Source organism: Gymnoscopelus microlampas (assembly GCF_963454915.1).
Source record: "Gymnoscopelus microlampas genome assembly, chromosome: 8".
In the NCBI taxonomy this organism is placed as follows: Eukaryota; Metazoa; Chordata; class Actinopteri; order Myctophiformes; family Myctophidae; genus Gymnoscopelus; species Gymnoscopelus microlampas.
This window is the reverse complement of record NC_139945.1, coordinates 47,599,863-47,623,616: the sequence shown is the minus strand read 5'-3', so window position 1 is coordinate 47,623,616 and position 23,754 is coordinate 47,599,863. Positions and strand designations below refer to the sequence as shown.

The window sequence follows — 23,754 nt, the reverse complement described above, 5'->3', positions numbered from 1 at the left end:
TCTTTTGCCAGTGATTGCCAAACCATATTTTTTTGTTGTTTTGTCTTGTCTCACATCACTACCACTGATATACTGCAGGCCATGCTAATCCCAAATGAACAGGAATCGAGATGTGCACAGAATGTAGTGTGAGGAAACAAGTTGTGGATCTGTGCAACAGATGGCTCGAGGAACTGGCCCAGTTTTGGCGTTGCTCGGCTTTTTAATGAATCTCATCCAAGCTAAACTTTGATTTCCAGAGTTTTCGTGGCCGTAAAGGTCACTGGCAATAATGTGTGGTTGATGCGGTGCTTTTGAGAAGCAGAGAATGCGTGCGGTGTCTCAGCGTTGCTATTCTAGCTAAAGAGCACATCCTCTCTCTGTGTGTGGAGAAAGCATTCCTTTCAGGCCATTGAAATGAAATAAAGGATGAGCGACACAAAGTCTGAGCAGAGGGCCCGTTAATAGGAGTCCTTTTCAATGCATTCCTCCTCCTGTCACATCTTGCGATCTTGCCGGTGTCAAATCTAAAATTAATGAGAAATTTCTGGCCTAATCTCATTGATTTATGAGCACAGCCAGACATAAATTATTGATTGTTCTTAATCACTTCTCCTTCATTTTATTTTAGGAAGAGGACCTTTGCGTAATAATTTTTCTCTCCAAAGCGGTTACAGTACTTTACAGTCTAGTCAAGTTGTTTCCAAAAGAATGAAAACTAATATATGAGCTGATTTTTGTATCATTTTCTTTTGTCTTGTTCATGAGCACAATGGAATAATTTGGCAGTGTAGTCCTTGGTGGCATTATTTGAACAGCTAGTGTATTCCTTTCTTTTTTTTTCTTTTTTTAACCATCCATTTTGTACACTATACAGTACACATCTAACGGTGAATCTATCTATGTGTGTTGTATTTTCCATTGGTTTTTACCATTACTACTGCGACAGAGATGATTGTAAGGCACAGCATCAGTGGGACTCACAGGGCTGTGGGGTAAAACATTGCAGAAGGCAGCGCAGCGATCCAAATCTACCTCTCAGCCAATGAAAAGGGGAAACAATCAATCAATCAATCAATCAATCAAACAAAAAAGTCATGAATGTGTTCAAGTTGTCCCCCACAATGATGGAGTCCACCTCCACCCTACCTCCCACCTCCCCCGCCTTCCTACTCCTCCCTCCCTCCCCCCTCCCCCTCCCGATCCCGCCACCCCCCCCCTCCCACACACACCTCAACCCCCCAACCTCCCCTGTCTCCCAGGGTTCCCTGATTATGGGTTCTATTCCGCGGTGGGGGCCGGCGGTGACGTGCGGGGAGGACCCCCCTACTCCCTTGCGGACTATGGCTCCCTGGGGCCACCCCAGGCCGCTGCTCAGATGCTGCCCAGTGAGCATGCCAGCTCGGCCTGCACCTCACCCACCTCCCTCCAGCACCACCTGCACAGCCCGGACCCCTTTAAGAGCCCAGGTGTGTACCTCCACGTCTCTCCTCCTCCTATGCATTTCACTATGCACTCCCCTCAGTGAATGCCATTCATTTAGAGCAACAGACGGCGCAACTCATCGGCAGGTCATTGAGCAAGCGGGTGAGAGAGAGAGAGAAAAGAGAGATAGAATGGGGGGGGGGGGGGTTGGGTGATAGTAGAGCAGACAGTGTGCACTGTGTGGCAGCGCTGGCGTCTTGCCTGGAATGTGATGCATGCTTTTTCACAGCGCTGCCTCATGTATTTTATCTGTTATTTTATCACGTCAGTTGTCATGGCCGGGTGTTTGGCATTAGCGACATCCCGGCGAGTCTCTGCCTCCTGCACGACACCTGGTTGTCAGCGGCTGTTTACGGGATGCACCTCACTCGACCCTCTCCATTGTTTACATGCAGCTGTGATCCACACAAATGGATCCTGTATGGATTCCATGTCTGTCTTTATCTCTTTAACATGTTTAACACACACTTTAAAACCCATGCATGGCACCCAATGGTTTATAATTAACAAAGTCTCCACATGGCTGACTGTTTTGCATGAAATAACAGCAGAAAGCAGGGCATCGTGCTTTGTGTTGTGATGACTGACATACTGTACTGTAGCAGTCATGTGGTACATTTGCCTTGTTATTGTCTGATTGTGGAACAGACTCAGCACATCTAGAAACCGGTTACTGTAGTTTCTCTGTCAGCATTGTTACAGTGTTTTAATGTCTCAGTAAATGCTTGCGAGTGCAGCTACTTCTATATTTTGATGCTTGTTTTCGTTGGTTGGCAACTCATCACTACATGTGTGTTCCACCTCTTCCGACTCAGCATGATCACAGTAGCCATGTTGTTTCTTCCCACTCAAGTCGATCAGGCACCGCTTTTAATGCAAATGCTAATTTCTGTTCTCAACAAAATAACCTGAAATGTCAGAAAAGTAAAAGAAAGAAAAAACAACAACAAAAAAGCCGTCTCCTTCCCTCAGGCAGAAATGCTGCATGTAGAACTGAGGCAGTTCAGTGAAACAGAACAAAACAATATCTGACCAGCCTCCGCTGCCTCCAGCAGACCCGTTTGATCTCAGCCAAGGCCTGGAAAGGGCTGGATGATGAAGCGACTCCCACATCTCTCCACCACATCACGTTGAGGTAGAGGAATGCTTCATCAGGGCCTCGGGTTGACATCCTGAACGTAGACAAGAGGACACAGCAGGACACTTGAATACAGCAGAGGCCGATACAAAAAGAATTGCCAGGCTGATTACAGTAATTTCATTTTTGTAAAATGATTATCCTACACTGCGAATGAATGGTGCCTGCCGTCTGAACCATGGGAAGGACTTGTAATGGTTTCAAGCAGGCTTATTATCATCGCAGTGGCCCGATAAGGCCAGGGCACACAATTATGGCTGATCACAATGCCTGATGCTAACTAGTGCTGTCATTATATAAGATTACATGAAATTAGCCTGGAGTTTGGCCCGTAGTTTCAGGCAGTCTAGGACATTTCTGTCAAGCAACACAATGTGCAGAACTTGGAACTGTGTTTGTGTGTGCATACTGTACTTTATGTATCAAAAGTATAACGACACCTTCTTTCAACAGACACAACCTACTTTTATAATTTACCCCAAAACAGGATTAGATGGCTTAATAAACCCCCCACCATCACCATCATAGTAGTTAGCAGTTAAATCCTTCTTTTTTTGTGGCTATTTGTTCACCGACTGAAGAAGACTGTCTCACCCTTTCATTAGTTTAGTCCCAGTAAGTGTTCCTATTTTCACCAATAATAGACCTCTTTTCTAGTGAGTGTCTTGTAGTCACCTACAAGGGAAGCTTCCGGCTGTGGCTTCCAAGCTGATTTAATATTCCTTTTATTAATGGGTGTGTCACTGATGGCACTCAGTGGGAGAAAAATGAGAAGTCTGTAGCGTTGCAGGGGGGCAGGTGGAGGTTCAAGGTGTCCTGGAGTTTTGATTTAATTTAATGCGATCTTGTGTTGCTGTTGTTGTTTGCCTTTTTTTCCATTTTAATGTATTTATTATTTGTCAGCCAGGCAGTGAGGGTCATCTGGAGCTGAGGGCAACTGTGGCACAAGTGGACAAGAAAATTCCGCTGCATTTACTCAACCTCGGACTTTCTTCTCTCTCTCTCTTTCTCTCTCTCTCTCTCTCTCTCTCTCTCTCGTTCTCCCCTTCTGCGTACACTTTCACTCTCATTTTCTTTTGCAGTCTCTCTTATTTCTTAATTGCCAGAGTTATTGGTCAGGGATTTCAAACCAGACACTAAACACGTGCTCCAGTTTTCAGAAGCTCTCTCTCTCTCTCTCTCTCTCTCTCTCTCTCTCTCTCTCTCTCTCTCTCTCTCCCTCTCTCTTTCTGCAGACACTAAGTTCCACCAGCCAAGTACGCTGGCAAGGTCGTCTCATCAAGTTTGCTCTTGCAGACTCAACTCTCAGCAGTGTCAGCTCTCCTCTCTACCTCAATTTTGGCCCATAAGTGCAGGCATATTTTCTTTCTCCCTCACAGTCTCTCTCTCTCTTTCTCTCTGACTTTACTTCCTCAGCATGGAAATGTAGTGTAGGCGGTCGGTTGGTCTCCATCTCCTCTTCTCTGCTCTTTAATATCACTCCTTCTCTCTCGGTGGAATGTGACTCAACCCTGCAGTCTTTTAGCGCGCATTACCCAGGACACCCCATGTAATTTCCTGCCTGTCAGGCAGCAGGCTGGGTCCGACACCCCCGGCACTAAGGAGAAGATAATCACCATCATATATTTAAAGGAGGTTGGAAATGGAGTGGAGTGGATAGGGGGTGGGGGGTGGTTTGGTGGTGGTGGAGGTGGTAGTGGGTGGGCGGGCGGGATGGGGGTTTGTTTGAGGCTCTCCTAGCGACAGGTGTTGATTAGACGAGGGGTGTTGTGTCAAAATCCCCCATGCATTTTCCACCAGACGTTCATGAGCCGTCTAACAGTCATATCCGTGGACTTTGGTATGGAGAGAAACACGCTTGGGAGGAAGAGAAGGATGAGTGAAGTGAAGGACGAAGAGTGAGAGGACAGGCAGTTGTTTTGACATGACCAGCAAGCTGAGACAAGCTCAAGTCATACATATGAAGTGTGTGTGTGTGTGTGTGTGTGTGTGTGGGGGGGAGGGGGGGGGGGTCTAGATACATCTCTTTTACAGTTTACTTATTTTCTGCAGTGCTGCATTCAAAGCGGTGTCTTGCCCGTGCATGGAATGCGAATGCTCCCTTTTAAAAGTGTTCATACAGTAGATGTCATGTATTAACAGTTCATGCATGAGCATCCTAAATGGTACAACAATGATCCCAAAGGTATACCTACACTCTATACTAGTCAATTAATTCATTAACTCAATTCATGTGAAGCCTGTCACTCTTTGGTCTTTATCTGTCCACAGTAAAATGTGCAGTGTCGAGTTTACTCTGAAATGCATGTCTCACTATGACTCTGTGAGTGTCTATCCTGGGACTGTATGGTCTCTAGTTCTGGTCCTACATTATGTCATGGTGAGCAGGGTTTTAAGCAGGATACCATTATTTAAAAAAAGCAGAGCTGTCACTTATTATAGTATTATAGTTATAGCTAATTTATTCCTGACCACAACATCCCACCCGGTCAAAGCCACACCGAAGATGGGGTTCAGATTGCATGGAGCCGTCCTTGCATGTGCAGCACGTACTCTGATTTTATCTGTGGGTGCCAGCGGTGTGGAGTTGCCCTCTCCTAACCCAATTCTGCCCCCCCCTGGCTTCCACCCAACAGGCACCAACCAGGCCCGACCCGGAGCGTTCCCTGGCGCCAACAGTCCCGGTCCAGTAGCTGACCTCTACGGAAATGCCAGTCAGGACTCTGGCGTGGGAAACTACATCAGCGCCGCTAGTCCCCAGCCCGGCTCTGGCTTTGGCCACAGCATCGCCGTGAGTACACATACTTCATCACCTTCATCGTTATCATCATCATCATCATTGTCATCAACTACTATTAAATCCTCCTCACTCCCTGAAGTCACCCACCATCCAACTGTTCGTAAAGTATAGGAAATGGTAGACAATGGTTCCTAAACGGTTTGTGAGTTACAAAAAGTTATTATTATTTTTTATTTACAATATCAGTACTTTGTGTACACAAATTTCCCAATAGAAAGGCAACTCTTGTACCCTAAAGAAATATATAGATTTTAACCACTTTCAACCTGGTGTCCCTATTCTAGGAATGTCATTGTGGGCAGAAATTATAATAAAAAGTAAAGAAAATCACAAATTTTCAAGAATTGCAAATATAGGCGAACTACAACAATCGCATTGCGAAACGGTCTGGGCTTGTAGATCTGCTATTTTCACAATGAATACTGGTGTGCCTTAGGCACAAAAAGTTTGAATACCACTGAAGAGGTTGGAAGAAATAGCAGACATTTTTCATAGCAGATCATTTTTGTACTGCTTGCTTGTCGAGGACTGTACATAAAGTAGCTTCATTTTAAGTGGCAGCTTCAATCTGTTGGCCAGACATTTACAAGAGGCCTAATCTTTTACTTAAACTCTGCTCAGCACTCGAATCAATAAGCAATTTAACATGACCCGTGCAATCAGTTTCACTGCTGCCTGCATTTTAGGAATATTTGAGCCAAAACACTGCTTTGCTTACATTTTCTATCAGCAAAAAACAACACATTTTATTGAAATATCTTTTATTTAAAAAGTTTGAAGTGCTTATAGACAGGTGGCTTAGTCCTGTTGTGTTCACTTGCCAATGTTTTTTCCATCCTCTCTTTCACGCATCCTCTCTTCCTGCTGTCCTATGACAAACTGTGAACTTGCATGGGGTGTCATCACCTCTCTGATGTGTCGCTTCTGTTCGTGTGCCAAGCAGAAGGTCAAAAAATGGCCCAGACGAATGGCCTCTCCATCGTTCCTGGAACATGTATTTCCTGCACCTTTTTCTGATGCTGTAGAATGTCAATATTTTGAGTTTTAACCTTTTCCAGCTGGAATCACTTGAAAGCCCCTCCTGTGTGTCTTTTCCAATCAAACAGTCCATAACAAACCTTGCACAAACTGCTGTTAGAGGGGATTTCTTTATGCTCTTTGAAGCCAGGCCAGCAGATGCCAGGCATGCAGGTGAAGACCAGGAAGCCAAAATCATCGCTGATTCATAATAAGCTGATAGCTAACTATAGTCCTGATTCAACTTTACCCGTTTGATCTTCTGGCCAAATATCCCAACACTAAGATGATCCGAAAACTCAACAAGGTCTTTTGTGTGTTAAGCCCCCTGCTATTTGAGTTCTCAGACACCCTGAATGCCTTCTGCTGGGTAGCTCTGAATCCCCCAGTGCATTCCTTGACTGTGGAGAGAACTGTGCTGTGGATTGACACGGCTAAGTAGCTCCTGTATTGTCATGGCAATGGGGACATTCATGATGTATCATTTGTAATCAATATGTCACCTTCCACTTGATGTTGAAAGACTGTTTGAACCTCTTTAAAATGAAATGTTAGCAGGGTAATAATGGCTCTGAGTTTGAACGATGAGAGGCAACAAAAACACTCAGAATCCACAGTGTGAAATATTTGGCCACTTTCTATATCTGGCAGCACCAACCTACATTGCAGTGTTAACGTCCTCCTCTGTGTTTGGTTCTGGTGACTGTTTTAGCACGACATTGTACTGCAGCATATTCACAAATGAGCTGGAATACATTTTCATTTTAAGAGGTTATTCCTAAGAGATTGCGGACCAAAAAGAAAAAAAAAATGACTTTGAAAAAAGTCTCCTTTTATCCTTGATTTTCTATTCAAACAATAGTAGTTTTATTAGGGCCTAGGACTAGGTGATCATCATACCATATAGTTTTGTCAGGCTCACGTATAAGGAACTATTTGCCTCCAATTTATTATCAGATGCCTTACTAGTACAGAGTGCAAGATCAGAGTAAGCAGCATGTACCCTAGTTAAACAGCAGGGTAATTGGTGAAGTATAGAGTGCTAAAAAAACAGTTACTGTGGTACATTGTAACTAGGATAGCAGGTAAACATTTGTGGACAAGTAATCTGAGTTCCCAGAAGTTTTCGCCAGCTCTCGCATACAAACGGTAGGGGCGAGGAACTTCTGGGCCAGAGCCCTGGTATTTGTGCGCGGGATGTAGCTTACGCTCAGAATCTGAGCGGACACGCCTCTTACCGGTCTGAGAGCTGTGCAACTAAACAGTCCGACGAGAGGCAAACAGCAGTACACAACAATGGCGGCCGCAATTTCCCGTCGCTCCTATTTACATGCAACACCCACTGCATGTGGATCCCGCCCCCTTTTCTTCATTGGCTGTTGATTTGAATCAGAACGCAGTGGTCGCGCCCCTGCTGTACAGGCTCTGAGGCGACGTCTCCCGGACTAGTGGACAAGTAACACAACATGCATCTGAATAACATAACAAGCATGTATATAAACAAGTACAACACATACAGTAGAAACAAAGAAATAATGAGCGCTAGGAGATGAGGTGGAGTCTGAAGATGTCAGAAGAAGTCATTCTCGGTTTGGGAGCCAGGAGAGAGAAGCATTTACCCCTGTATACTTAGCAAAAAGAGCAGAAGACTTTCAAACATTTGCCCAAAATAGGGACACCCTGGTTCATGTGGTTAAAATTAGATAAAAGTCTGTCTTGTCTTTCTGCTTGGTCATGAATAGTTATATGACTTTGCTAACATCAGCTTCAAAACGAGGCTCGTCTGTGTGTGAATCATCTTGGTACATGTTCCCCTAAAGCATCTTAGCACTGTGATAATCTTTGTCAATTGACTTGAATTGGAGGAGACATAATCCTTGCAGTATTTGCAAACCCTAGCGCAGCATGGTTCAATTTCACAGTTGAGCTTTAATACTGGATAGGTTGAGAGAGGGTGACATGATTTGGATCATTTTCATGCTGTTTACGCATCATTGCATAATTACTGAATTGTTTTGCATGTTTTGTGATTCCTGATGATTTGATTAATATGTGTTAGCATGAATGTGATAAGCCCTATAAGAAGATATATGTATTTGACCCTGTCAACTGTGACTACTAAACTAACGGCATATGTAACTTCAGTCGTCAAAACAATGCAAGGCAAATTTATGGAAATGTCCTGATGTTGAACCGCAGAACACCGCATGATGTGAGTGTTCTCATTCAAAATGAAAACTACTGCTCCATCCTTAACAGTTAAGCAGAGAGGTACTTTTTGATCTGATACCTGAGCAGGTCTCTGTATTCTGTCAGCAGGTGTCTTAACGGTGTGCATTTGGGTAACAAAAAGATGTATTTAATCTGTTATGACATCAAAGGCAGAGGACAGCACATTACTGCAAGGCAGAGACCCACCTCTCTGTAGCCCTTCACCAAAATCCAAATTATGGAGCCAAATTGTGTTCTAAATGTGGCCCCTGTTGCAATGAGCCAGATTCACGGAAATGAGAGAGATGAATTTTCATTCATGCTGACAGCACATCTTATGAATAAAATATAGGCTACTCACCAGTAATAGGCTCCTTTTTGCCTTTTCCTAAGAAATGCATACTGACACAGGTACTAATTGTACACTTTTAGGGTCCGTTGATCGCGACAGCTTTTACAAATGGATACCATTGAAAGCTAACAGGTGGCTGGTTGCCATCTCATTGGAGGTATTAAATGATATTTTTATGATATCCCAGTCTTCCCTACCCCTAAAACATCTATTGTTTCCTTTTTGACTCGTCTCATTTCCCCTTTTTTTCATTTCCTCCTTGATTTGTTTCCGTTGTATCTATTGTGGATACTGTCCCCTAAAAAGCATGCCATCGCTTTCCACAGGGCTTCTGCGAATATTACTGTAGATCAAGAAAAAAGTGAATGTCCCCGTGGCAAAGTGGAGCCCTTTGAAAAGCGTTTAAAACGTTTTTTTTTGTAGCATTCCCTAAAGCATCGTTCTGTCATTGGAAAGGCTGTATTTTAACTCATCTCTTTCGTGTGCATGTGTCGTGTAGACGCTAGATGGAACTGGGTTTAACACAAACTCTGCTCGCCTCCCCTGCTTCCTCTATATTGCCATCCAGTTAGTGTGGATTTCATCTAGTCTCGTATGCATAAAAATGCATAGGGATGGCTGCCTCAATGCATTCAACAAGCGGTTGTACTATTCAGCCAAAAGATGTGCTTTATTTTAGATAAATTACCTAATTTAATAATATTTCCTAAATTTGGGTGTCAAATAGCATGGATGCAACTTTAATTTCACTTACGTACTTTGTATGATGTGAGTGACAATATACATGGCTTTTCTGCCCTGAAACAGCTATCACAGTTATGATTGTGAGCTTGTAGATCGGCTATTTTCAAATGGCCAAAATGTATACAGGGCTGAAGTAGGTAATGTATGTTTTGTAATAATAATCAAAGTAACTGGTTACTTAAGTTTTCAAATAATTGTAGTGGAGTAAAAGTGCAATATTTGCCTCTGAGATGTAATGGAGTAGAAGTAAAAGTACTGAAAATTGGAAATACTCAAATAAGTAAAAAATACCTTAACATTGTACTCTCAAGTACAGTACTTGAGTAAATGTACTTAGTTACTTTCCACCACTGACGGTCACATTATTTGTTTGCATCCTGGATAGCACATCAATGTATTGAACCACAGTGTGAAGGTACCTGGCAAGTCATGGGAGAAGGCATGTCTTTGCGTGTAGACTCAGTTCAATATTAACCCCACGTATCATCAACCAGATAACAGCCAATCTGTCAACACACTTACTCCCTTTGCATGTTACCCCTGATTTATACTTGCTTGTGTGCAGTGTCTTGCACCAAAAATATCCGATCCACAAGCTTACACAACCAAGTATAAATCTGGCCTTTAGATAATGTACTAATGTGGCCTTGCTAACGCTTGCTGCCCGTAGCCCAAGGTGTTGTGCGGTACTAGTACTAGAAGCCTTGTGCTAACTTTACAGTACATACATTGTTGTCAAGACTGTGCCATCCACCTCTTTGCCAGCTCAAAGCTCGAAAATTAATTACAAATAAAAAGGTTAAGCGATGCAGGGGATTACAGTCAGAGCGGAAATTGAAAGGAATTCAATCATTAAGTTCACACACAAAATAAAATAAAAAAAATTGCAAGAGGATTATGGCACATGAAAAAATATTGCCAGTTCAAAGCTCATGTGAGAATCCCTGTATGCCAAGGTTTTAGCACTCTGTCTCACAGTGTGATCATTATTTTGTCCAAATTGACTTCAGATGTATATAAGCTTCGATTTGGGGCTGATTCATTTTTATAGTTTTTATGAAGGGAGATTGATAAATGTCATCCACACTGAGCAGAGAGCTGAAGGTTTTGGGACACAGTGGATCTAGCAACGGGTGAGCTTTCAGGTGTTGACCGACTGTGGGCTGTGTCCGTCTTGTAATGCCTATACCACCAGAGTATTTCAGGAGGCCCGGGGGAAGGACAGGCTGGAGTCTCTAAACTGCTTCTGTGTACAGGTGATGCCGTCGAACACCAATCACTACAGCATCCACACAGTGACCGAGAGCGGAGGTGGCACCAGATGAACAACGAAAGCCGGAGAGAGAAAAAAAAAAGAAAAAAAAGTTTTAAAAAATCATCTCAGAAAAAAAAGAGAAACTACGATCTGCTGTACTATAAACCCCAACCTGGCTTTGAGAACCTTGATATATGACTGTAGCCCAGTATCATTGTGTAAGGTTTCATGATGTTTGTCTTTGTTTTTGTTCATCCAGCCGAACTTTATTGATGATCTTATTCTCATTTGAATGGCCTTTGTTTTTTTCTTTGTTTATTATTTTTCCTTTTTGGTTTTTAAAAATCAACCATGAAAGATTTTTTTTTGGATCATTTTATGTGTATTTTCGATCCTAACTTGAGAAAAAAATATATATGTAAGCTGTTATTTTGTTCTTTTGTGTCTTTCCAGACACTGTGGATATATATATATTTTTTATCCTTGGTGATTGAAAGATTGTCAGGTGTCAGTCTGCACACACACACAAGACATCTGATTCGAACCAATGTTACTCAGAGAGAGACGACATTGGTTTGTAGTTTCAAAACAGAAGGTAAACTAATAAATCTTAGTAGCTCTTTTGTTCCTCGTAATGTTGTCACAATACTTACCTATTTTTGGCAATAAGAGGACTACAATATTTTCACAGTCCTTTTTTATAAATGTTTTGTTGTCAGGAGAAAAAGAAAAGAAAAAGTTTCCTTTTAATACTATGTGAATTCAAATTTTAAAAAAGAAAAAATATTATAACTGTAAATAATATTCCAGTCACTGCATATAATGGTTTTGAGAGAGAGAGAACCATATTTTCTGCGATGGTTCCTGAAGAAAGGATGTACACGTGGGAGGACATCAAAAGTGCTAAGTAAGTCCTATAAGAATTCCCATCCATAGCACAAAGGCCATGAGAAACCCCCAGTTGAGGATGAGAGGATCCTTGGAGAACACTGTTGGCTTGCTCTGTAAATACCGTTGGCTTTCTTACTGTGGCTAATGTCATACCAGCATATTTGTGTCTACATGGTGAGCTCCGATGTGCACAGCTTCAAAAAGATGACACGAGGTTAAAAAACACTGGACGTTGTCACACACACAAAAAACATCTCTCAGAGATGACTTCTGCTCAACACCCTCGACACACAACTGAAAGACTCTAATCTCTCTCTCTTTCTCGCTGCGACTTTGGAGGTCAATAGCATAAAAAGAAATAAATGACAGGATCCAAAGCACACTTATACTTTTTATTTTATTTTAAATACTAGACAGATGAGCTTTGTCCAGATATTTCATATTGATGTTAGTTTCATACTGACACCCATGTTTTCAAAGGATTTGTTTGACACACTGATTGTCTTTGGTTTGCCACTGCTTCTCTGTGTTCACGTGAAAGGCAATATTTCAAGTCAGATAGCGTAATCTTTTTCAGAAGCCTGACAAAACAAGTGTCTCTCATTACCTCAACCCTGTGCGTTTTGTCTTATAAAAGATGACCAGATAGGTTAATTTATTTGAAACTGAAACATTTAATGAAAATATGAATGGATTATGAAAGCAAAAGTTGTTGCACTGTGATTAGCAGCACACAGTATGATCCGCACTGTTAGTGTAACTCGGAGAGTGAAGAAGTTGACCCTTAAAGATAATTTCAGCTGACAATAACAATAACAGCGAATGTTCCAACTCCTATGAACTTACGTTCAGATGCCAAATGAAAAGGCCTAGTTATAATGTCCAGTAGCTATGGTGAGAGAGAACTATATTCAGAGAAATTATCTTGTGGTTTTCTGTCTCCTCGAGAACTTCCATCATTAGCTAACATACAGTGGCGCCAAACTGGATTATAGCTAATGTAGTTAATAGAACTACAAGATGATATTGATCAACCACCGCTGACAGATGTGTCCAAGGTGTTAGAGACGACCTTGGCTTGCAACATAAGAGTGAAATGAAATGATGGAACATGGAGGCCATTTTTTAGGTAATGGGCCCTAATAGGCCAATTTTTACACTCTCAAGGTTGAACTAACTTTGCAGATTTTGCTGTGTAAGGTCGAGACCAGGTTCTCTTTGCACATTAGTCGGCCATTTGATATAGTCTCAGAGATATGAAGGATTGTTAATGTTAGAATGAGCTTTTTTCAACCCAACTCCGGTTAGGGTAATTGTATGGGACAAAATGTTGGGACATTCTGTATACTGTATGTTCTATAGTTTACTGATTCTGGAAAATTGCCATATAGCATACAGTACATACCAGTATGACTCAAAAACTAATTTTACCACAAAACAGAAAAATTAAGGAAAAGAGAGGAATGTTACCCATAATCATTTCATGTAAATAGGAATTTGTTAAAAACTGAGAAATCGATCTTCTTTAACGTTTTCAATGGTTTATGAATTGATAAATGTATATCCTGTTTTGTTTTTTTACTTTTGTTTTTCTCCCTCTGTGCTGATAACAGAAGTTTTACAAATTTGTTTTACAAAACAGTGTGAAGCTGAATGCTGGATCGTTTTTAAAAATGGGGACTTCAGTAATAATCAAATTATCCAAAACAGAAAAAACAAAAACAAAACAAAAAAAAACAGAAATGTGTATGTTATCGATAAAAAAAAAAGAAATTGTATGTTCCCTTGAATGATTTACATTTCTAAGAAGGATTTGTATCAATATTTTTGTGGTTGTTAATGATTATATGAATAATAACTATAATAATACTAACAATAATATTATGTACTGTACATCCATCCAGTTTCTCTCTCCATTCCCTGTCACCTTCTACAATAATCTTATGTTGATCATCAATGTATTTCAGTAACGTGTGAAAAAAGAAAATCCAATGACCTTGTAAGAGTGCTGTCTTTGATCCCAGTCTAGTGATCTATACACATTCGTTGACCCCCTCAATCCCCCTCTTTCCCTTTGTCTCTCTATCTCTTTCTTCCTAGCTCTCTATCCCTCTTTCTCTTTCTCCTAGTAACTAGTAATAGATGTTATGTAGTTAATATAGACAATAATAGCTGTAGTTGTTAGCTGATTTAGGACCAGTAAGGATAGAACTTTCTCTTATTAATTACCACATGGGGAAAAAAATGCTGACATTTTGTTTCACTCTTATTTTCTGTTGGTCTTCAGATTTAATTTAATTGAATTTTTTGGGGTTTATTATTGTTTGTTTTTGGTTTTGCTGATCTCACATGGTTTCAACTAACCAAAGCTCTCATTGAAAAACATTTAAAGGAGAAATTGCTGTAAAGATGGAATTGTAAAACAAGGCATTAATTGGATCCCCACCCTTGAATGTTTTAAAAGGGGTGTGCCATACTACCTTAAATGCTAATGCTAGATATGCAAAACGCTTTTATTTCTTATGATTTGTCAAGAGGGACACAAGTTATAACGAGCAAGAAGGATTTTATTACATGAATGAAAAAAATAGCATATTTTTTTAGAAAGTTATAACAGATTAATGATGATAATAATAATAATGATAACAATAATGACTATTATAAATATTATCAATCTAAACTATAAGTTTTAAATGTTTGTACTCTTGAAAATATCCCAGTGGCCCATGGCACTACTATTTTTGAATACTGTTTTTTTTACTTGTTGACTTAAGTACTCGCATACTATAGTTTGAACTCATCAACTGAATTTTTGTGAGTTATTTTTGTACTGTGGAACCATGGAGCCAGCTCTTACTTCGTTCCCGTACCAAATCCCATGCAGCCTACTGTCTCAGCAGTCATTTCATCCAAATACTTTACTCAGCATTATTAGACGGTTCTGATACTTTACGTCAAGTCTTCATGGTCGTGGAAAGCTGGGTGAGGTCTTATAGAAAGAATTTGTAGATTTGTATGGTAGAAAAGACACAACTGTGGTTACTGTGCCATACTAGCAATGGCTCAGTTGTAGAAAAAGAAGATGCCCTCCATGAAGTTGACAATAATGGATTTGGTGGGATTGATGATGGCAGTGATGTGACCCAGTTAATGGTTGGATTATACTTAGTTGCGCGCAGGTGTTTCACATTGAAAATAGCCGATTTACAAGCTCACAACACGTTGTAGTGCAATGTGTTGTGAGCTTTGAAATCTGATATTTTCAGTGCGCAGCACGCAATTAAGTATAAATCAAGGGTTAGTTATAGGGTGATTGTCTTGGTCTTTGGCACGTGTGGAACTGTAGCGGAACCAATTTTAGACTTGAGGAAAATATGATGTAAGAAAATTGAATCAGAGCAGTTTCACAGCGCTGTGCCTTTACTGAGAACAATCAGGAAAGTTTCATTTTCTACTTTGGCTGTTAAAAACAAAACGAGATCAATGCCACAAAATCTTCCGCCAGCTTTGCCATCAGTCGTCACTTTATCTTCGGTCCACTTTTGAGAAACGTGGCATTCGTGTCATACTACAGAACAAACAAATCTCAGCCTCTTAAAGATCACAAAGCAGAGGTTGATGGCCGCATTTTTCGATCTGTGTCATTTACCTACCTGGCTCCGCATGGGATTGCAGTACAAGCTGGTTGCCATTTCAAGTAGTTGATAACAGTACAACATCTTTTTATCTGGTTAGCCTTCATTACTTTAGACTTTTCTCAAATTTGATTTCGTAGCTTGGACTTTAAGGTAGCATGGCTCTGTTGTTGCTATACTTTTCTTTCACATTGACAGCAGTTTACAGCTAATGAATGTTACACATCTTGCTAGACTAGTTCATCATTGGATAATTGTTGGTTAATAAAAAGAAAAGAAAAAAAAACGATAAAAAAAGAGAAAAACACACACGACCTGGAAGGTGTTGGATATATTGGGAGCGAACTACTACCGTATCCACTTAAACTTGAATCTTGAGGCAAGTGCTAGGCAATGGCCAATCGATCATCCTGTCACTGAAATACAGCACACACGCATACTGTAATCCGGGTACATAATGTAAATATATGTACACATATAAAGGATTTAAGTGTATTATATATCTTTGTTGAACACTTTGTCTGTGTGAAGGCCGAACACTCATTTTTTGTAAAAAAGAAAATGAGAGCTGAAAAATGTTTAAGTAGCCAACACTGTAGGGGTTGTCTCGCAGTCAAAACAAAGTTTTGCCATAATGCAAACATCACGGCTGTACCGCAATAATCGAGATGGTGAAATGGGGTGGGGGGCTGTAAGGGAGGTACAATACTGTTTCACTGGGAATCTCGTCAACAGTGGCAGACATGCAAACTGGGGATGAGGTCGTCATGCTCAGAACAGCGGTACAGTCATTTGTGTCTCGTCACATGGCCCTTATAGAAGCTTGTCATGCCTCCTTTGGTTGGTGGGGTAGGGGGGGGTGTGGGTGGGTGGGGGGTTCTGATTGCCTTGCCCATTCCTACCACTTGCCCATTTTTTAATGTTAACGGACTTTTTACTGCGAGAGCTGACTGAACGGACTGACTGTCTGAAAGCATCTTTCAGGTCTTCTTGTATGGCTTGCTCAAGCCCTGTTGTAAAAAAAAAAAAAAAAAAAACTTACGAAAAACTCAAAGTGGATGGGGGTCTCTCACATCTCAGATGTGGAAAGTATAATTTTATATTTGTATTTTCAAATAATGATAATAAAAAAATGTTTGTGAAAGGTTTCCATCCTCTACTGTGGTCCAGAAATCAATGTGTTTGTCTGGAAAAAAAAAAAGAAAAAAAAGAAATAAAACAAAACTGTTTTGAACCATTTCACCTAATGCTCTTCTTCTTCATTTATATTACTATTCAGGCTTGACCCCACTCTTGATATGTAATCCTTGGGTACCTTGGTGTCTCAACCAGTTAATTTGTCAACCACATACAGTGTACAGTATCTGTGATATTCTGGGTTTGATTCCCAGCTCATGACCTGGCTTGCATGTCATCTCTCCTCTAAGCATGCTCTCTCCTGAGTCCTGACACAGAAATGCTGTTATGATAATGCCAGTAATGTTAAGTACAATTACCTTTAACACACCATTTCTCAATTCAGAATATTTTTAGGTGGCTGTAGCTAAATTAACCCACAAAGTAATATATTATAATAATATTTGCATTACAAAATTGTATTAGGGTTGTAGTGTAATAAAGACATGTGAGAAGGAACAGTATTTCATTTTAAGCTTAATTTATACAAATGACAGTGTTGCTTGCCAAAAAGACATGAGTTTTCTTTCCCCCACAAGTGACACGGTCATACCACAGAGTATAAATCAGGCTTTAACCTACCACTGGTGGGCTGTTCAACATCAGACCTGCAAATGGAGCCTTGCCTGATACACACAAATACATAGGATGGGAGATGGGCCATAGCAGCAATCAATCACAAGTTTACTCCTCAGGTCCTCATTGTGCCCTAGCTGCGGCTCATTCTCCCCCTCATTTGTCAAAACATTTCAAACCCTGTCATCATCTGTTCTTGTCATATTCTCAGGGTAAGGCCATTCATCTGCTGGCGGCCTGAGTTTAGGCTGGCCCTCAGTCCATGTCTGTCCGTCCGTCCACCTGCATCTGACCGCGAGCTGATGATACACAACTGTTCAAGACATATCTTTTTTTTTTTCAGTCACAGCCTCAGAGGAGTGATGTCAAATCCACCGTGGCCTCACGGGTGTTAGGAGTGAATGCACAACATTCCAAAATGGCAGGAGATTGAGCTAGCGGAGTTGTTGTGAGTGATATGCGTAACATACAAGGTGAGGGTGTCTGTTCTCACAGGGCCCTTATCGGTAACTGTTTTACCTGAAAATGAAAAATGGGAACGTGGCCTGCCAGCAGAAATTAATGTCATTTTTAATTTGAGCTGCCGTCCCCATTTTCGGGATGTGAAATTGCTTCTGAGAAGTTAAGGTGTGACAGTTATTACAAATGTGTGGAAATCCATCTTCTTGCCTCCCTGTGGCGTGCACACTCAACGTGCACAGTGGTGGTGGGGTGTGTGTGTGTCTGTGTGTGTGTGGGTGTGTGCGTCCGGGGGGTGGGGGGGGGGGGCTTATTTCATTCAACTGCATGTCCATACACACAGGTACACATGTCTTCATACACTGTTCACTCTCATGCTAACACAAACACACACACACACACACACACACACACACACACACACACACACACACACACGCACACACTTGCGAGTGTGTCTCACCACCTGTTCTCCCACACTATACTGCAGCTTCCTCATATAGCCTTATGAGTCAGATAGAAGGCAGGCTGCCACGACGCCAGTAGACGGTTCAAATTGGTTCCTACTACAGCAGGGACAGTGTTACTGACACATAACGACAACGCTACTGTTGATTTGACAACGAGTGTTGCTGCTTTTACCTCCGCTGTTCCTTCACAATGGATATAGCGGTTCAGTCGAGACAAAGATTCTCAGAAAGAACAGAAACAAAGAGGGGGGTGGGGGGCGACCTATGCGTTGTGTCAGAATGAGGTTGATGGTGAGACCGGGACCTTTGAGTCACGGCGCCGGGCCAACCCAGCTTTGACACGGGGCATCAGCTGACTGAAGAGGACCAATTAAAAAAGGTTGAAAAATGACTGCAGGTGCAGTGAGGTCTCCTGAGAACTAATTTGGTGAGGCCCTGCGCTCTCCAGTGTGCATTTAAGACACGCCGCTCCAGTCACGTGGTTGTGTTTGTGTGTGAGGCTCCCGTGACTCCCTTTACTCCTCAGCGAGCCTTTGGCCTTTCTCTAAGTGCCCCCTGTGATGAACGGTTGGCCTGCTTCCTCTGCCTGCCGGTGTACTGTAGAGGTACAGTGTACAGTAATGTCAGTGTCGTCATAATGTACCTCATCCACTTCACATGGCCCTTTTTTTTTACACTGTGTGAGTCACACTCCCAGACATGTACTGCATTCTTTGGTAGTGGTCCTGTGGTCCTGTGCAAGCTAAGGTGACTTAATTTTTAAGAATTTGTTCTTGCACTATTGGGCATTATGCAGGTCCTGTGTTTTATGATGGAACACTGAGATACTTAGATTATTAAACATTGAGTCAAAGGTTATATCATCTTTAATTTTTGAGTAATGGATGGTTATGGAATTATACGCATCACAACGGCCCCAATACTTTGGGCAAACCCCTTACAGCCATTTCTACAGCCGTACTATTTGTGCAAGGATTGCAGTCCGTTCTGTAATAGTCCCAAACCATTCACACATAAAGACATAAAGATAAAACCCTAAATCTCAATTAGAGCTCCAGAAATCTGTTGCACACTGTCTGAACTCATTGAATCAACCCCTCCTGAAGAACCTAGCTGCAACAGCCCCCATCACTTGATTGGAGGACCCAGCAATCTGCAGAGGACCTTACCCCGTGGCCCTCCATGTTGTAGCAATTACCTTCACCAACACCCCCCCAAGCAACTTCGCCAGATCTCTCTCCCTCTCTCCCTTTCCCTCTCTCTCTCTCTCTCTCTCTCTCCCCCCCCCCCCCCCCCCCCTTTACTGCGGAGTGTTTACTGAGGAATGTTTAAGTTTAAGCTGTGAGGCATCCCAATCATCTCTCGTTACACACACACTCCAATCAGCCTCTCATTAACACCTGACACTACCTGCCATTAACAAAGCACACTAATTAGGGGTCTCAATCAGCCAGCGCAGAAGTACACTCTCCAAAACTACTGAGGCCTAGCTAAACTGTGAGTAGGAAGTGGATCTTTGCATGTATTATACTGCACACTGATGTGTAGAAGAGGGTTAGGAGCCCCTCCTCTGTTTCAGACGAGATTGTTTGAGCAGCCATTTTGCACAAGAAAGTCTCTCACTCTTTCTCTTTCTCTCTCTCTCTCTCTCTCTCTCTCTCTCTCTCTCTCACACACACACACACACACACACACACACACACACACACACACACACACACACACACACACACACACACACACACACACACACACACACACACACACACACACACACGCACACAATCAAATCAGTTTCATGATATAGCTAATGTCCCTTGATTTAAAGAATTTAAATAAAGTTTAAAAGCTGCAGTCCAGGAAAATTATTATAATTGATAAATGTCATTTTAACCCATCTGTCTAGTTATCTAACTAGTACATCTGCTGTACTTGGAGGTGGTCTCCCTACTCAGACATTGAGAAAATGGCACCTTTTTGTCAGGTAAGATATGACTGGTTAACAATGTTAATAGATGGCACACCGGATTGGACACTAGACGCACCGCCATCTTGATTGTAGTTTTGACATTGCTGCAATTACCGTTCACCACCGGGGGAGACATACAGATTTTCTTTAACATAACCCCCTAAATGAATCAGTCAAGCAACCTTCCACTTTCTGAACTGCCGTCCAGTTTCTGGTATTCTTTAACTACAGTACATACACCAGCCTCAAGGTCATATTATTTGACCTCAAGGTCATCCAATATTCAGTGGGCTAATATGGACTATCAATCATGTAAAAAACTCTCAGTCCCAATTCTAAAGTGGCTTCAGCCACTAAAACCACAAAATACCTTTTCTAAGTAAACTGAAATGGAAGCATAACCGACGCTGAGGATCTCACCCAAAGGTAATTTCTTAATTTGTGTGGATTCATTACGGACCAAAAAGCAATCTCTCCCCTGCGACTGTGTCAAATTGACTATGTGCAGCGAAATGCACTCATCTGCAACGCTTCATAAGACCTGGCAGCCAATAACTTCACAATGCACAGAATTACCGGTGTCAATTTTAATGTGACATAGCAATTTACATCACACACTGTGGGGACAAGCACACATTTCGGGCAGCTCCATGGTTAATAGGTGGAACGCTATTTGCATTATAATTTGGCTAGTGTGAAGTGTAATCAAGCTGCATTTGACTCAATGGGAGAGCATTGACTCGGCAGGCGACATAGCAGTAACTTGGGAGCCGTGCTGACTGGGTCTGCATGCAAATTGGCATGGCATTGCCTCCCCAGTGAGAGCTTTTAACCAAGGTTAGTTTGCATATTTCCCTGTTAAAGCCGTGGGCACCGTATAGACCTCGCTGCCTCTTCCAGGCACTCATTAACTGCCATTAAATGGCAGCCGGATGTTTTTGGCATGCTTAATTGTCAATTACAAACTCTTATGATTTGCATGAAACTCATTTAGAAGGTTAATGATTGTAATGTGAAGTGCGTGACTGTTTTTAGCCAAATAGCCAAAAATATTGTCTTAGATTTACAGTAGGCCTATTTCGTTGGTCTACAAAATGTATGGTGACACATCTCACTAAAAGTTACATCTTGCATTTATGTGAAATGGTGTTTACAGACAATGAAGGACTTTGGAGTTTGTGTTGCAATAATAAGGATGCTACGTGGCGTACGTGCTCTTTCGCGAGCTGGGTTGTGAATGATGCCCAAACATGTACAATAGTCTGGAAAAGTAATATTGAGACTCCTGTGGCAAGGCAAATTTTGATTCTGAGCAATTATAGAACATCCCCCTGTGCATTTCACTTCCCCTGCAAAGACATGCCTGAGAAGCAATACACAGCAGACTGCGTCATGTCCTGACGGCTCCAAGCCCCCCACACCCCTTCAACCCTCTCCCCCATTCGTTCTCTATTTGCAAGTTAAATCAGCCTCATCCTCCTTAGCTGATACTAATGAAGTCCTGATTGCCCATATCCATCGGCTGTGTTGTTATCAGCCCATTATTTAAGTGTTATCACCATTAGGGATTTTATTCCACCTCAAATCAATAGACGCCACACAACCAAAGCCATGGAGAGGCCTGACAGGGAGGAAGGAAGCTTCATCAATCATGGCTCTCTGACAAGGTGGGTGGTGGGGCAGAGGACTCAGTCATAACCACCTATAACCTCGTAAACATAACAATTTGAAAACAGCATTGTGACAACACACGCCACGACAACACATGATTTGCTAGACCCTCCTCAGTAGTGATCGAAACCTTTTTTTCTGTGTTTTTCCTTTGATGTGGTCTGCTACTGTATGCAGCATTGATGTTGTCATTGGTGATTTCTTATCTAAAGGCCTCATACAGTACAGTTTATTGTTATGTAGAGAGGAAAACCATTGTGGGAATGTGAAAAGAGGAATCCAGTGCATTCTTCCCAATCCATTAGTGCTGTCTTATAGAAATAATGTACCCTGGTCCTCATTAAAAATGTGTTGCCAAAGAAGGAAATAATTAGTATCCCCATTACCTCATACCACTAATGAGTATGATTCCATTCCTTAAATTATTGTGTGAAAATGTCACCTTTAGCTCAAAATGTAAATCAGAAGGTCTAGGATTCTGCTCTGGCTGTATGTGACCATAATGTTGATTAAAATGTCTTGTGTATTTAGCATGTTATCTAAGATCTTTATTGATCCTGTGAGGAAACTAAATATATATCTGTGGTTTGAGGTGAACTTAATAGCTTTGTTCCCTTCGACGATGACCCTCTCCAGTTTCTTTGAAAGCCTCATTTTATTATTTTATGATTACTGCACATACTACTCCCTATTTTACTATCTGTGATTCAACCATGTGTTGTATTTTTGTTCCATAACTTGCTCCTGGCATCTGGAGATGGCTGCAAATACAGTATAATATAGAGTGTCATCCATAAACACCCTTAAAGTCTCATCACTGCTTGATGTGATGCGTTGTGATCCAATCCAATCCACTTTATTTATAGAGCACATTTAAAATAACAGCGTCGAACCAAAGTGCAGTACACTCAGTTAACAATACATGCTAAGAGCAAAACAATTAACAGACAGGGGGAAAGAAACAGGGTGCAACACACAGACACATTGCCTAACGGAAACAGCAGCTCTCAGTCTGAATCATCGAAAGCCAAGGAGTACAAGTGAGTTTTCAAACGTGATTCAAACCACAATCCACAGTTTGGGCACTACAGTTTTGAGCTTGTAGATCAGCTATTTTTTGCGATTTTTTGTCTGTGGGTTTCATAAATATTGAACCAATATTAAGTGCTTGTGACTAAATAACTACATTGGATCCATTGGAACACAGGTTATTTTGTCAATTTCCTGACACGGTTTTGGACAAGGTTTCCACCCGACAGCGACAATATGTAGAATTGGACTGACTTCCAAAATATGTGGGCCATGGATAGGCAACCCGGTCTGGCAGGGACCTGCGCTCAGAGGAACACACTTTTCTAGTTTGATTTATCTGAATCCCCCATATAGACCATGCCCATGTTCACCTAATTAGATTTTCCATCATTTTGATTTTGTTATAACTAAGCATAACTGTCACAAGGCATTAACGATCAGCATCCTTTATCAAAGCCTTTCTTCCTATTGCACTGTGCCTTTTCATACACGCACACAATGCCAAAACGATGTCATCACATGCACTACACAGACAATGATGGAGGGAGGGAGGGTCATGCCTCCTGGTAGAGATTTGCGTTCCACTGAGTGCCCCTTTCTAGTTAATATTATTTAACTTATTTCAAAATTATTTATTGAACCATTCTTTATAGATTGTTTTGCATAATTAGGCTTAGTTTGTCTATATATGTCTGTGTATTAGTAAATGACTGTAGAATGTTTCTGTGTACCTCCCAACCTTCCTTCTTCCTTTAATATAAGAGGTGTTGGACAATAATGTTGGACTGTGAGTTACAGTAACAGTTGTGTGTTTGTATTCCTATGTTTATGAGAAACACTGTAGATGATACTTTGTGCTGTTAACCACAGTACATTGCATTTGGTCTTGTGCTA

At 41.5% G+C, this 23,754-nt stretch overlaps 1 protein-coding gene across 13 annotated transcripts in view; it reads left to right on the top strand.

Moving 5' to 3' along the window:
• Nucleotides 1–11,430, top strand: part of LOC311050998 (RNA-binding protein Musashi homolog 2) — a 309,794-nt gene extending 298,364 nt beyond the window's left edge. For 4 of the 13 annotated variants that reach the window (XM_084065319.1, XM_084065315.1, XM_084065317.1 and 1 more), the window contains exons 12-14: nt 1,242–1,448; nt 5,239–5,393; nt 6,346–7,282. In XM_084065319.1, coding sequence (XP_083921445.1) covers nt 1,242–1,448; nt 5,239–5,393; nt 6,346–6,450 — 467 coding nt within the window. In that variant the 3' untranslated portion in view covers nt 6,451–7,282. Of the gene's footprint in view, nt 1–1,241; nt 1,449–5,238; nt 5,394–6,345; nt 7,283–9,062; nt 9,140–10,982 lie in introns of those variants that run through there. The other 9 variants (XM_084065321.1, XM_084065320.1, XM_084065318.1 and 6 more) reach the window with 4 other exon arrangements.
• Nucleotides 11,431–23,754: the final 12,324 nt, after the last annotated feature.